Here is a 16,430-nt window from a genome sequence, read left to right on the forward strand (position 1 = left end):
CTCTACTATAAATCTACAATTTTAAGTTTCATACTGTGTTATTTTTCTGTACATTTTTAATGTTGAAAAACGTATTTATCATTGTCATGACCATTATTGCTTCTTTATTGTTGCAGACTATTTCGTAACTTGAAATTTTAACATATCATTCAATAAATTCAACAAAGTAAACATGCATACAAATTACCTACATTTGTGTTTTAAAAGTATATTTATTTATTTGTTCGTTATATAGTGATCTTCTCTTTTAGTTAAAGGTTAGAAACAGTTTTCGAAAGAGAAAGTGGATTTTTAAAAACCCAAGTCCTATATTTCATTGCAATTGTTTTCTATTTTAAAATTAGAATGAAAAATAAGCATAATGATTTACCATGGGGAAAAATCAGTGATCGAGCTGTCTTCTTTGTAAGAAGGATATCAGTAATCACATAAAAATACCACGATATTTTATATTTTCAATAATAATAGTAATATATATATTTATATATGGGTGTGCCGCGAGAATTCAAATTACACCTGTAGTGTGCCGCAAGTTGAAAAAGGTTGGGAAATGCTGCAGTAGAAACTGGCACCTGAGTTCTGTTACTGGTAGACGGCGCTCATTTCCCGCGCTTATGGATAGACCGTTATTCAAGATGGCGGACAACAGTGTGAACGTCTACGTGGAACAGCGTGTTGCGATGAAGTTTTTAGTAAACAAGGGCATAAAACCTGCTGAAATTTACAGAAGACTTCAGACTCAGTACGGTAATGAGACACTCAGTCACAGTAAGACATTTGAATGGTGTAATCGCTTCAAAGATGACCGTATCACACGGTAGTCAGTCTTGAGAATATTCAGCGCGTGGAACAGCTGATCCTGCACAATCGTCGCATAATCTGTCGTGAAATTGCAAGTGTGTGTAATCTGTCGTTAGGAACAATTAACACATTAAATAATGATCTTTTTTTTTTAAGTCCCGGATTGACTTGAACGATCCTCGCATAAAACAAAAAATCTTTTTTCAATTTTTTTTTCATAAACATGATTATATAAACGGAGGTATCTTTGAAACTAAAAGACCTAGTTTGTTTATGTCAATGACTGATTTAATCAACATTCTGTTATGCTTCTCACATTGCCTGTACAATGAAGTTCATTCTTAAATGCAGGAAATTTAATTTAGGTTGTTGTACAATTACCAAGATCAAATTTAAAAATTCGAATCGTTATGAAAATATTGGAAGAAAAAGTACTTTCCTGATTAATACATTGTGATACCACGGTTAATCTGAAGAACAGCTCTGATTTCTCGTGAAATGCAACTATATGAGCCATGAATAGTTTCCAAAGAAATAATATTCTATCTCCATGCAGTAGAGTACTCGGTTCCGTCAATGAGAATGGAAGAGGATACCTGCTCCGGAGTCTGAGCTCCAGAATTGACCAACGATGTTCAATAATGTAGAACCCTGAAGATTGGGTTGGTCAAGGGTGGTGTTGCAGTTCATCCCGATGTTCATAAAACCATGTCCCATCCAAGAAGTTCCATCAGTATCAACTGGCGCAACATCTTGGAAAATTGTGTCATTCGCCACAAACATCTGGATCACAGGATGCATGTGATTACTTAAAATGATCGAATACTCACTGGCAGCAATGTGTCCCGTGAGCGTGATCACAAACCCAAGAAACACTAGAAAATTGCAGACCACAGTTAATCAGAGTTGCAACTATGACTGTATGGTATGCATCCACGTCATGAGTGAGCAGCATGCATGCAGGAGATATTTCGGAGCGTAAGTTTCTATGGGCTTCCGCCATACACAAACACGACATGTTGTGAAAAATAACGTGAAAGAGGATTCATCCCATCATATTACACGTTTCCAATTATTGACGGTCCATTTGGCGTCATTTTTCGTGCTTAAGCGTTGGTGGCGGATTTGAGAACTAACACCTGACTACGGATTTTCAAGTTCCATAACTTGCATCGGACTGTGACTATCGCAATTAGCCTTCCAAGTGCTGATTAAGTTTTACAATTAATTCTGCCACATTTGATCTTGGCAGCGATCTCTGCTACTGAGGCTTCTCTTCTGGCCGATATTACTCTTCGTAAAAGTTGTTCTGTCATGTGTTTTGTGGGCCGTCAATCACCTTGGAAACAATTCTTTGTGATCCACCTAACACATTGGCTACCTTAGATACTCTTGCACTAATTGACCACCACCAACAATTGGGCTCCTTGAAACTGAAAGGGATCTCTCATTTTACATCACCTCCAACCTCTCTCTCGTGTATTTGTTAGAAATACTGTTTATCCGAAAAATATTCGAAGAAAATTATTTCTAATGGAAGACCAATGCCAACATGGGCAAATTTAATCCAGAAACAAAAGAATATTACTCACCATTTTCAAAATACCATTACGAAAGATATAATTAGCTTACTGTACGTGTTAAGTATTACGGTCTGTTTTGTAGAAACTGTTTACTGTTTAGCTGCGACAGAAACTCTACTTGGACAACTAAAAGATAGAAGAAGCTAAATATAAAGGCAACCAAGAAAGTTCTGTCGATTTTTCACCCTTCATCTTCAAACATCGATATGTCACCTAAGACGCACCTAGAAGATTAAAAATAGGCCCCATTAGCATCGGCGACCTTCTGCCAATGCTCTGACAGGCCATGGATCCCATCGCGGTAGAACTTGGTGGGCCGTGAAGCGAAGAAGATATCAAGTACATTTTGCACCTCTACTAGGGATTTGAAGTGGTGACCTCTAAGATGATTGTCCAAGGAATGGAACAGATGATTAATGGACGGTGCAATGTCTAGAGTGTATAGCTGATGCAATAGTGTTTCCCATCCAACTTGCAGAATGCAGTCCCGAGTCATTCTAGTCACGTGGGGCTTACCGTTATCCAGTAACAGGAGGACTCCTTTGCGATTCAGAAGTGCTTGCCCCATAGTTTTGAGTTTTTCTTGAACACGGCTCAAACTGCTACCCAATACACAGTTACAATGATGCTCTGACCAGCTGGTAGCAGTTCCCCATGCACGATGTCGCGAGCAGTCTACCAAATACACAGGAGGTCCTTCTTCTGGTGCAGTGCTGGTTTCGGTTTTTCTAGAATCGGTTCATGGGATGCTAACCAATGATGATGGTACCGTGGAGCTTCGTACAGGACCCATTTCTCATCATATGTCAACACCCTGTCCAGAAATGGCTCCTTCCTCAGACGAGACAGCAAAGAAACATAGGTGTCTGTTCGCGTTGCCTTCTGGCCCGGAGACAAATCATATGGGATACATCGACCCAACTTGTAGTGCTTCCCAAGTTGATGGAGGTGCTGCCAAATGTTTTCTCCACTCACACTGAATTGTAGTCTCAGTTCGTCACATGTCTGGCCTCTGTCCACCTTAATTGCTCCCTGAAGATCTTCATGTTGTACATGTGTTGGTCTTCCGGCACGTGGTGCACCTTCGAGTGTTTCGTCACCGTCCTTAAACTTGTTAAACCACCGCTGCACTGTCCGCGTAGTCATGACACCCTCACCAATGGCGTTGCATATATTCCGTCCCGCTGCAGCGGCATTTGACCTGTTTTTACTCGTACAGCATACACATCTTTATGACGCTCTGTGGAGGTCCCATGTTCACTCTGTTCTTAGTTCACGGTGTAACTGAAATGCCAAAACCTCGTATTATGTTGGATATACCCATACCAACAACTGACCTTCGCCTTATCTCCATTCGCATTCAACTCACGGTGTGAGGGCCAATTGAACACAAACCTCTACAAAAAGCGACAGAACTTTCTTGGTTACCTTTATAACTCAACTAACACAATGCGAGATCATAATGTTACTATTGCATATATTTGTACTTTTCTCATATCGCGACTTTTGGAACTGTAAGTATTAAAAGTGAACTGTGACCGAACTAAAGCATTATTCTACATAACGAGAAAGTAAAACACAATGGAGACATTCTGAAAAACAAATAAATAAACGCCGTTTATTCACTTGTGGAACTGGAACTTCCGTTTAGATGGGACGATGAATCGAAAATGTCCAAAAACCACGGTAATTATTTAGATCTTTCCGACTACATTGTCTAGTATGATCCTCTTCTAAAAATCATTTGTATTATCTTCTTCTAATGAAATCGACGTTAAATAATAATAATACAAAAAACAGAAGTCATTGAAAAAAAATGCTATACTAATGAGAGTCTACAAATAATTCAGTAAGAATTATAGCATTTTACACAAACCTTATTATTAGGACAAAAACTGTACTATTACCTTCTGAGTTTATCAAACCAATGACCATTTCTTGAACCAAGAAGGTGTGTGTCTGCCAAAAACAAGGCTTTCACAGGCCGATACTCTCCTTTGACAGGAATTGTCTTGTCCGCATGACTCGGATCTAATTTTGGCCACCAACACTTATAATAAAGGGGGAAAAATATTTATTTATGCTATGATATAAACCATACAATTAATTTGCACAACTTACACATAACTATTCTATCAGGCCTTGTTTTCATATTGTCAAATAAAACACAACAACACACTGAGCAAGGCTATGTGATAATAACATAAAAACACAAGTGCTTCTTCTTAATGAAGAGGCGGAGCCTAATTAAAAGTCAATCTCCGAGAAGTATATAAGAGATGACCAACTCCCAAGCAGCCAGAAAGGGTGGAAAACTGATGAAGACACAGTTATTGTGTTAAAACTGTTACGTGATTGCGTGCTTTATATTATTATCTCATAGCCTTGCTCAGTGTGTTTTTGTGTTTAACTTAAACATGATCAGCAATGTGTAACAATTGAGTTGAGTTGATTTTGAGTTTAACGTTCCGTTCAGCAGCTATATGAGACGTGGGCCTACTCTTTAACGTGGAATCCGAACCACATGAGCTCCCATCGGGAATCGAACCCGGGTCTTCCACGCCAAAGGCGCGTACGCCAACCGCTTAGCCACGGAGGAGCTCTGTGTAACAATTGAGATGATTAGTTAAATAAAAAGAAAAAAAGAACCAACTAAGAACTCTCTATATTTGAAAGAAAACAGCTACCTGGATACAAACAGACATCTACCTAAATACGCAATTATCAGTTATAGAAATTGTCAAATACCAACTTCTGTATTCTTGTTTTTCTATCCCTTCTCTGATGCCATTATTTTTTCTAGCAGGAAAACAAGAAATCCGACGCATTCGAATATAATTATTAATTATGTTATGCAAGTTCACTTTTCTACATCAAGTGAATGCTTTTCTTAGTTTGTCTGTTACGTATATTTACTTGAATCTTTTCTTTGAGCTCGAGAAATTAATGATTAGAGAAAGTATTTCCAACATATTTTATCTTCATTGCTGTGTCGAAGTGCAGATTACATAACCCACACGAGTGAAGTACAGGCCGTGGTGGCTCACTGTACAGCGCTCACCTGTGATCCCTGGTTTCATTCAGCTCCCGCCAATGGGCTATGTATAATAATAATAGTGAACAAACACCGCGTGCAATGAGTTTTCTCGGGGTTCTCCTGTTTTCTCCCACCTTCGTTGTTCCATCGTTCTCATACATCTCATCATCACAATCTCCCTTAGCCTTGGTGCATAATCGTCGGACATTAAGCTAATAATAATAATTGCTTTAGAGTTTGACAACATTAAACATGCACTTTAATTCACATTTTACAAAATAAATAAATTATTTATAGTAAAATTAAAAGATACCATAGCTGTACATAAAATGGCATCTCAAGTTATATAAGGCCTTTTACATAAGTTTTCCTGTTGTTTCCTCTTTGTTACTATAAGCTCCCCAACACTTATCATAGTTTTTCTTTAGGTAGTTCTTGAATCATTCAGCTCTCTTAAAGTATTATATTACTTGAAGTATACAATATTTTAAAAAACACAATAGCGTGACTTCTAAGTATCAAATACACAGTATGAAAACTGTTAAATTTCAAATGCACATTTGCAAAAACAATTTTAAACTTTATAAAGAAAAAAGTCTACATCAAATTATATAGGCTATATGAGAATTAGATCTCAAACAGTAACTTACCTGAATTAAAACCACGTAATATATTAAATATTCACAGTAGATCAAAAGCGCCAGAATGGCAATAATTAGTTTTCCAAAGTAACTCGAACTCAATCCAAATTTAGAATATCTTGGAATCTTTTTACCCATCTGAAAAACACAAGAATGGAAAAAAAAATTAAAGAAATATTTCATTTAATCTGTTATCGTACTTTAAAAATGAGTGATATCATATGTCATGAAAGCAATAACTTAATGAGATAATTTTTATAAAAAGGCCTTGTGTCCATCTTAAACACAAATTAAACATAACTTTCTTACAAGGCTGTCTAATTCTTTATTATAAATTAACGACACGAATGCCATTTACAAGCACGTAGAAGAAACAGGTCACGAAGTAAACTAGGAAGGAGCGAAAATATTGGAATATGAAGGGAGACAACTGGTTAGGAAGTGGAAAGAAGCGAAGAGGATAAAAGAAGTGTACGTTAAAGCTATGAACTTGAATAGTGGTTTGAATATTAATGAAGAATGGGAGGATATTTTGAAAAGGGAAGAAAGAAGAAAAGTAGAATATAAGAACAATATAGGGTTAAAAAAAAATATTTATATGTTTTTCAATATTCACGTTGTTAATTAGTAATCAATATTCAGGTAGAAAATTTAGTATTCAATATTAGGTAGAAAATTTCAATGTTTAGATAGTTAATTAGTATTTAATTTAGTTAATATATGTTAAAAGAAATATAAAGATTGATTAACAATGTATTATTTCTGTTAAGAGTTTAAAATTGTCACAACAATGGGCATATATTTTGAATTTTAATGAAAAATTGAAAAAAGAAATGATTCTTGATTGGTCGAGATAACAAATTATGTTATGTTATCTATGATTTCAGTGGGAATAGTAGTCTGAGGAAGGAAGTGATATACTTCCGAAACTGTAACATTTCTCGTTAATTTATAATAAAGAATTAGACAACCTTGTAAGAAAGTTATGTTTAAATTGTGAATGAAATAATGTGTGGTAGTGGTTACACCTCGAAATACATATTTTCATTTATCACCTATTTTTTGTGATTATATCACGGGAAAACGGGAGAAACATCTGAAATGAAGTTTGGATCATAATTAGTACCTATCCTGAGCAATGTTTTATTACATTCTTTTGATTAAAATGTGTATCCTAAGAAAATACGGGCTTCAAAAATTATAACAAAAACTGAAAGAGATTTTATAATTAAACTTTAATTGAGACGAGTATTACAAGGGGGAAAAGGGTTTAAATATATACATATATATATATATATATATATATATATATATATATATATATACAATTCAAATCTTTCCATAAACCGATTCCATAATATTCTCCAAAGGACAGGTATTTCAGGATTATGAACGAATTGGTGAAATCAAAATACGGGAGAGGTCATTCCACGTCAGTTCAACCAAGCCTTTTAACCCACTACCTCAGATCTGAAATTTGGTAGTGTTATAAAACTTTTCATGCTGATTACAAGTGTGTAAATTTTATTGCAGTAGCGTCAGTGGTTCTGAAGTTATTGCATTTCAAAAATGAGAAGAAAATCCATTTTTAACAGTCGCCACACGATATTTCCCCGTTATGGAAAAACACTAAAACGATCATATTTCGGTTCCTATTAATGCCAGAAACATGAAAACTTTGCTAGAGTTGATAGAAAATTTATAAAGTCATTTGAAAGGTAACATTTTGAGAAAAAAACTAGAACGCCATTTTGTAAACTTCAAAATGCATTTCTCAAAATCCCCATCAAGCATTGCAATGAATTTGTTTTTGTTTGAAAGCTTATTACATCTAGTTTCACATATACAAAAATTGTGATGGGCCATCCGAGCACTGAGGAGATATCTCAGCCAGTGTTGCCAACTGATTGCGAAATAAACATTTTCCAATAACTTCCATATGATTTAACATATCCAATCCAAAATTGGTATAGGTACTCTTCGGTATCCTAGCAATGCGTCTGTGAGCATTACCACTCCTCCCAAGCAACCTAGTTGTCAGGGTTGCCAACCAATTTCAGGGCTGCCTGTCACAGCGTTAGATGTATCTGTGCCACATTTGTAGTAACCTTATTACATCTATTTTCACTATACAAAAATTGTGATGGGCCATCCAAGTACTGAGGAAATATCCCAGTCAGTGTTGCCAACTGATTGAGAAATATTTTTTTCAATAACTTCCATACGATTTAACATACCCCCTCCCCAAAAATATTGGTATAAGTACTCTTCGGTGTCCTGGATATACGCCTGTAAGCATTACCACTTCTCGCAAGCAACCCAGTTATCAGGTTTGCCAACCAATTTCAGGGTTGCTTCTCACAGCGTTAGACGTATCTGTGCCCACACTTTGCATTATTACGTGCGACATTACAAATATACGAAATCGTGTGGACCAATTACCCCTATTTACTGAACTACTAATTTCGTATATTCACTCTGCTGTCATTTCTAAACAAACGCGAAATTCATCTTTTTCTTTCTTTCTTTGAAAATGTCCATGACACTAGAAAAAAATACTACATGGTTCAACACTTTAAATCTTTCCGAAAGTCAGAGTTAGTGAATGTATTTGAAGATCTTCCAAATATTGCTTATCTCGCATAACAGAGGGAGTATCAGGTAGTATATCTATAACAAGTAAAGTCTTATGCTGCTGTTCTAATGTAGTATAGCTATTGTTAGAATTAAGGAAACTATTGTATCTCAATGTGATTCCCCCAACTTATTATGACTATTCAACACAAAAGTTACTGCATTCTTTCAGATGATACGGAACATGACGTACCAACAGTCTTTCAAACACAGAAACTGGCAATTAAAACAAAATTTCCCTCGCGTAACAAAAGTAGAATATTTCACTGATGAGTGTGGAGCCCAACATAAAAACTACAAAGCCTTCTTTCTTAAATCTTTACTTCCACGCAAGTGATTTCCATGGTATGGTGGCAAAATGGTCTTTTTTTTTTGCTACCAGCCTTGGAAAGTCCCCATGGGATGGAATTGGTGGGGCTTTTAACCGGGTTGTGACAAAAGCAAGCCTTCAGAGACCATTATCTAATCAAATAAATACATGTGCCCTTATGTTTCATTTCTGTGAAGAAAACAACATTAACACCATGTTTTTCTTTGTGTATAAAGAAGAAATGGCTGTTGTTCATGCTAGACTTCAACAAAGATTTCTGAGTGCAGAAACTATTCCGGGAACACGTGCAATGCATTGTTTTGAAAAAAAAAAAAAAAAAAAAACTGGTCCATTAAGATTGGAGCGAAGCGTACAACTTTGGATGAAGATTTTAGTTAATGAATAGTGATGAAGGTGATGTATCTGTAAATTTTCTACTTCTCCATGGTCTATCTCCCTAATTTTATTGGGCTGAAAATGATTCCTGTTGTGTTCCGTTTACTCACATCTTATGTAAAGTGGATATAACAACTGCTACTGGCAGAACATACCAGTTATCTCCAAAGTCTCTGCAAGTAGTTACTTCAATGTGGGAAACTTTACAAAAAGCACCTGATGTTAATATCTAATTACAGCAAAACCGAATATTTATTTTATGTGCCATAACATGTAGGCCTATAATACTATCAGGCTTTATTATATTTGCTTCTTTGGTACTTATTCTGATTAACATTTAAAAACGCTAATGCCCATTTAGTGTTCAGATTATTGTACTTTTTCTCTCACCTATACATTTTCGAAACTCTCTATTTCTCCTCCGTGCTTGGATGGCCCATCACAATTTGTGTATAGTGAAAATAGATGTAATAAGGTTACTGCAAAATGTGGCACAGATACATCTAACGCTGTGACAGGCAGCCCTGAAATTGGTTGGCAACCCTGACAACTGGATTGCTTTGGAGGAGTGGTAATGCTCACAGACGTGTTGCTAGGATACCGAAGAGTACTTATACCAATTTTGGGGTGGATATGTTAAATCGTATGAAAATTATTGGAAAATGTTTATTTCGCAATTTTTTCCTTATTATTTTCTGTTTCGCGAATATCAAAACGTTGAAAGCCACACTTCTAAATTATGTGTATTTGATTTATTATTTTCTTATGGTTTACATTCAGTTTTTGCTTTACGTTTTCATTTTCTTACATTTTTTATTTTCATTACAGTTAAACTAATATTAATAGTAATTATAAGGGAATTATTTTAAGGTGTATACTAATCTTTCTTTTTCCATCCTACCATTTTTTATTAGCTTAGAAAATTTCTATTTGAGTGTATTTTTTGTATGGTAATAATAACATTGTAGAGTGAATTGAAATTCAATCAAATAGGAAGTCTTCATTGCACTAAGTAATAGTTCTGTGTGACTAACCAGCTTGACTGACAGTTTCTTCCTTAACATTTTTTAGTTGGAGTTCACCCTTTCTAAAGGGTCTTCATATTGTAGAATAGCTTCGGCTCTGAACGTGAAAATCCTCTTCGAATCGCCCTCATTTTCCATTAATTGTATTTTGTTTTAACAATGTTTCACAACTTCCACGTTAACTATTTTAGTACAATTACTAATACCTCATTTTGAAGATTATGTTAACTTTCTTGAGTCAGTGGTTCAGTAGTCGTAAGAAGGAAACTATTAGTTAATAATTTGATGTATTCCTGACATCAGATATGACTGAAGACACTTTCATGATTTCGCGTCAAAGGTTTCAAGAGCTTTTTGTTTGTGTGCCAAAATTTGGAAGTCAAAATATCCATATTTAAGCAGCGTACAAAGTATCAAACTTGAAAAAATGAAATGAAATATTTGAGTTGGCAACACTGGCTGGGATATCTCCTCAGTGTGTGTCAAATGAGATGTTAATAAACCTAGATAATAAATCTTTGGAAAGTTTAAAGGATATTATGAGTAATATACTTGAATCAAGAACCATTCCTCCAAGTTGGAAGCAAACAAAGATTAAGCTAATATATAAAGGAAAAGGAAAAGATAAACATGACATAAAAAATTATAGACCAATAGCTATTACCAGCTGCGTATATAAGTTCTTCACAATTATTCTACGAGACAGACTAATGAACTGGCTATAGAAAAACAAAATATTAAGCGAGTTTCAAAATGGATTCAGGACTGATAGAACAACAGATAACATCTACATTGTAACACAACTGATAGAAATATGCAGAGAAAGAAAAGAAGATTTCATAGTAGCATTTATTGATATTGTAAAGGCGTAGGATACAGTCAAGAGGAAGATATTATGGAAAGTAATGGAAAACTTAGCAATATCAAAGAAATTTATTATGCTCCTTAAGGAACTATATGAGGATAACAAATACAGATATGAAATGGGAAACATTAAATCAAAATGGACAGACAGTAACAAAGGTTTGAAACAAGGATGTTCTCTATCACCAGTTCTATTCCTGATATACATGTACGAAGTGGAAGAAGCATTGATCAAAACAAACAGAGGGATAGAATTAAGATTGCAAGGAAAAGAAAAAGTAAGAAAAATCCCTGGCACTCTTTTTGCAGACGATGTAGCTTTGATGAGTAATAATATTGAAGACATTAAGGAAATGTTAGAAACAGTAGTTAGAAAAGGAGAAGAAATTGGTTTAAAAATAAATGAAGAAAAAAGCAAGTTCATGGTTTTTAGTGGAGACATAGAGGATCAAAATATACAAGCAGGAAACATAATAATAAACAGGACTGAAAAAATAGATTTTATAGGAATTACATTTGAAGAAGGAGAACAATACTTACTTGAACACGAGAAAAAACTGAAAAAATAAACTACAAAAATATACAGCAATTATAAAAAATAAAGCAATGTGGTCATACAACAGATATGAGGTGTCAAGAATACTATGGAAACAAGTAGCAGTACCGGCGCTAACATATGCAAATGAAGTAATAACTTTAAAACGGATAAAACCAGGAATATTTTACAACAAACACAAAATCGAATAGGAAGGTTTGCCCTAGTAGCAAATAAATTAAGTGCAAATGTAACAATAAGAGGAGAGATGGGATGGAGTGATTTTGAAAAAAGAGAGGTTATGAGTAAAATAAAATATCTTGGAAGATTAAAACTTATGGAAGAAACAAGATTAGTAAAAGTTGTGCATGAAGCCACTAAACATATGAGAAAAGGGGAGAACACAAAATGGTTTAGGAGAGTTACGAAATTAGAAAGAAAATATGACCAAACTACCCGCTGGCACAGAGAAGAGAATTATAAAAATTGGGAAAAAAATCACCGAAAAAACAATTAAAGAGAAGGCACAGGAAAAGTGGTATGAAGAAGTAGTCAAGAAGAGCAGTTTGAAAGGAATATACACATATAAAAAGCGTCATCAGAAAATAAATTATATGGACAATGATTTACGGAGCATTTTACTTTTCAAAGCCAAGTCAGGGAGCCTTGAAACAGGAGTAAGATTGAAAAAATTTGAAGAAGTGAACGAACTATGTTTTAACTATGTCAACTATGTTTTAAAGAAGATGAAACATTAGAACACTTATTGTTAAAATGTGAAGAAACCATAAAAATAAGGGGAACATGGAAATGGAACGATGACATGAAAAAGGATGGGAATTTGGTTATATTAGCTTGGAGGCTAGGCTTTAATGTAAATGGAAAGGAACTAAGTGACAAAGAAATGGAAAAAAACAAAGAACTTCTTGAATTTTGGTGGAAAAAGAAAATGGAAAATGTTAAATGAAAAAAGAGAGTACATGTTTTTTTTCTCACGATTTTTAAAAAATTATTTTCAGGAACCAAACTTCCAGAGAGAAGGAAGGAAAATACCTTGAACCTTGAACCTCAGTGCTTGGATGGCCTATCACAATTTTTGTATATGTGAAACTAGATGTAATAAGCTTTCAAACAAAAACAAATTCATTGAAATCCGTGATGGGGATTTTGAGAAATGAATTTTGAATTTTACAAAATGGCGTTCTAGTTTTTTTCTTAAAATGTTACATTTCAAATGATTTTATAAATTTTCTATCAGCTCTAAGGAAGGTTTTCATGTTTTTAATGGTAAACAACTTAAAGACAATCTGAATAAAGAAAGAATCATGTTTCTGGCATTGATACAAACCGAAATATAATTATTTTAGTGTTCTTCCATAACGGGGAAATATCGTGTCGCGACTGTTAAAAATAGATTTTCTTCTCATTTTTGAAATGCAATAACTTCTGAACCACTGACGCTATTGCAATAGCATTTATACACTTGTAATCAGCATAAAAAGTTTTATGGCACTGCCAAATTTCATCCAAATCTGAGATAGTGGGTTAAATTTCCTCAAAATTTTGGTTGAATTGACGTGGAATGAACCGGAGGCAACAAAGAATCCCGAGAAAATACACGGACACGATGTTGTTCACGGCAAACTCACATAGCCAAGAACCGATCACTGACATTTCTTGCGGCACCAGAGGTGAGCGCTCTTCTACTGAACGACCAACAAAGGTTATAAAAATGCTGCAAAATACTGTCAAAACTCTCCGTAATTCTGTCAACACTTTCCACGCATTTCGTTTCGAATATGCTCTAATGAAAGACCTGTTACCGTATGTGCAATAAATATGACGAATTTATAACATTAATTTCTCGAAGTGAGATTATTTGATTAATTTCGCCGATGTTACGCAAAGTGAACACGCAAAAGCACGAATAAATCTCATAAGTTCTAATATGAGTAGAGATTTTAGTTTCTAAGAAAATCTTACTTTACGCGGATACCCACTGTCGCTTCGCGCCTGTTGGCTTCGAGGCACTGCTGGCGCCCACCAGCTTCGCCCTGCCTTGAACAAGATAAAATTATTACATGTAGTGACCACCTGCACAGGTTGTCGTGTGCTTTTGCATGAGTAATCGTTATGACATCATTTTCTAGGTTTCTTACCAATCTGTACACGAATATCTTCGCAGAAGCCAAGAAAATATCACTGTACAGAATATATTATAGTAATATTCAAAACCAAAAAAGTTATCTTAAAAATTAGACGACAGCTTGTAAAATTGCATTACTACAATGTCTACTGTGCACTTCTATTAGGTATGATTGCACGGGGGAAGTCGTTTTATAATTTCCACTGGGATGTGTATCTTTTACCGGACTTATGATAATTATGCATCTGTATAGTAACTGCTCTTTATCCGGACACAGCTGATGTTACGGATCCTTTCAAAGTAATTCTATAAATTTGGGTAGGTTGTTGTATACAAAAAAAAAATCCCTAGCAGCACGAAATATGCTGTTTACTCAAAACAATGATTTAATTTGAAGTACAAGGACAGTATATTTCTGAATCTTAAAAGTAATATATATATATTTTTAAAGTTTGAATATCTATGTAATATATATAACAACAATGTCAAGTACTTCTGTATAAATCAAACACCTTACACAAATTTCAGTTACAATTATTGTTTACCATTTTGTGAACCAGCCGACCTCTTGCAATAATACTACACAGACAATAATAAAAGTTTCTGCTTCCCACTACATTACAAATTTTCTCATTATGTAACTACTATGACCATTTAGAGAAAGTTTAAATTTCAATATTTTCACCCTAATTTGCCTAATTAGCAATCATTTAGGTGTAATTTGCAATCATTTTAAAAATATTTTACGCCGTAGTGGAATTCACTTGACTACCAAGTAAGTGTCACAATTTATTTGGCTTATTATTTATACGATGATAGCACCGATGAAAACTACAACAGTATAATCCAGCATAATTCTAGATGTTTTTTTTATAATATTCTTTAAAGTACCAATTATTCAAGCGTGATAAGAAAATCAGACTGAGACAACAGTGAGGAAATAATTGATGTCATCAAGAAATAGAAGTGGAAAGCAGTGAGCTATAGTTGTCCCTTCATATGGAGAGAAAGTAAGTGTTGTGTACAACTGAACTCATTGTTCTTCAAGACTTCTAAAGTCTTAGCAGACCTTGTCATTGAACGTTCAGACGGTTGTTTTGTTTTTGGGCTGCTGGAAGTTTTATTTGTGAAGGGTTTTGTTTTGTTAAGGATATACTATATAGCATAGTTTTAATTTGGTGCACAATCTCAGGTTTCTGTGAAGTAAGTATAAAAATTTATTATTAGTGTGTGTAATTCTGTTCTTACAAACTCATTTCCAAGTCAGCTGTTCTTTTTCTTTGCATTTGTTTCTGGATATTTGTGTTTTGACGTCAAAACATGAGGATTGAGAATAATGCACTGTCTATTAATAGATCTGTTAAAATTAAATAATACTTTATTCACTTTGAAAGATGATTTCGATGTAAAAGCTTACATTGATGATAACCGCAAAGCAGACGACACTCAAAATACGGAAGTCAACATTCGGAAGTGAAAGTTTGTCCTATCATATATTAAGTTAAAAGATTCTCATTGTTATGTACTCATTAAAAATATTCAGAAGCTGTAAAAGACGTGTGGGAATCATAACGTCATTCATTTACATAAATATTACATATCAAGACTTAATTGCTGGAAGTGATGTAAACAGAGAACGGGAGGGTTTCTTTTCCTTTGCAAGAATTTTCTTTTTTCAATAATAGCTGTGACAATCCAATAACTAGCAAAGTAAGTTAGTTTGCTAAAAAGTAAGATAGTTTGCTTTTAGTTCCCACTTAACACGGGTTATTTGTTGTTTTTGCACTGACGTTTTTACGGCAGATCCCCCACCTGTATTTATACGTCTTCCTAAACTAACTCTACGTCCAAGAATGCAACATCATCTATAAGAAATAATTCATTAGGTACTAGGAGTGCATTTTCTGATTAAAAAACAGTACATAAGATCTGAATTGATGCTTGGTCACCTAAAATAGGATTATCTGTGTTACTATTTTTGTTTGTATTTTGGAGTCATGTGCTTTTGTTGTCTGTATGATTGTTTGATGCATCACTTATTTTTATTGCCACATTAGCGCCATGCTAATCCTTCGGTGAGGGTGTTCCTACAGAATTGCTGCGGGAGTAATTACTAGTTCCTATGAACACGCGTGGTGCTGCGGCGACCATATGCTGTTTTTATTTATACATTTTAAAAATAAAATTGCCCTATAGATAAGAGAAAAATCATTAATTTTGGGTCCAGGCTCACCATCTTCTAGAATGCCTAAATCTGATGTGACCGAGGCATAACAATAACTAATAAATAATGTGGAAAAGATAAGTATCGAGATTTCTCTAGTTCGATTGTCTTGTAATTAAAGAATTAAAAAAGTAGAAGTTCTAAATCTAACTGTTCGAGTGGTACTAAAGGCCTTCGGATTTCGCGAAAGCTGGGTATTAGCGGTTAAAAGTACGCCACTGCATTCCCAGTCCT

The 16,430-nt window shown here is 34.6% G+C and overlaps 2 protein-coding genes across 2 annotated transcripts in view; one reads left to right on the forward strand and one right to left on the reverse strand.

Annotated features, from left to right (window-relative positions):
- The window catches only part of PGAP5 (Per1-like protein PGAP5), a 53,771-nt gene extending 39,107 nt beyond the window's left edge, over positions 1-14,664 (reverse strand). Inside the window, exons 1-3 of the mRNA XM_081743660.1 lie at positions 14,518-14,664; positions 6,072-6,200; positions 4,292-4,434 (exon numbers count right to left, since the gene is read on the reverse strand). Of these exons, the coding sequence (XP_081599786.1) occupies positions 4,292-4,434; positions 6,072-6,200; positions 14,518-14,520 (275 nt within the window). The 5' untranslated portion in view covers positions 14,521-14,664. The remainder of the gene's footprint in view (positions 1-4,291; positions 4,435-6,071; positions 6,201-14,517) is intronic.
- A 360-nt stretch (positions 14,665-15,024) lies between these two features.
- The window catches only part of LOC145673881 (BTB/POZ domain-containing protein 3), a 43,200-nt gene continuing 41,794 nt past the window's right edge, over positions 15,025-16,430 (forward strand). The window contains exon 1 of the mRNA XM_081743673.1: positions 15,025-15,175. The gene's annotated coding sequence lies outside the window, so the exon portion shown is untranslated. The remainder of the gene's footprint in view (positions 15,176-16,430) is intronic.

Source organism: Thermobia domestica, chromosome 2 (assembly GCF_964235325.1).
Source record: "Thermobia domestica chromosome 2, izTheDome1.hap1.1, whole genome shotgun sequence".
Taxonomy (NCBI): domain Eukaryota; kingdom Metazoa; phylum Arthropoda; class Insecta; order Zygentoma; family Lepismatidae; genus Thermobia; species Thermobia domestica.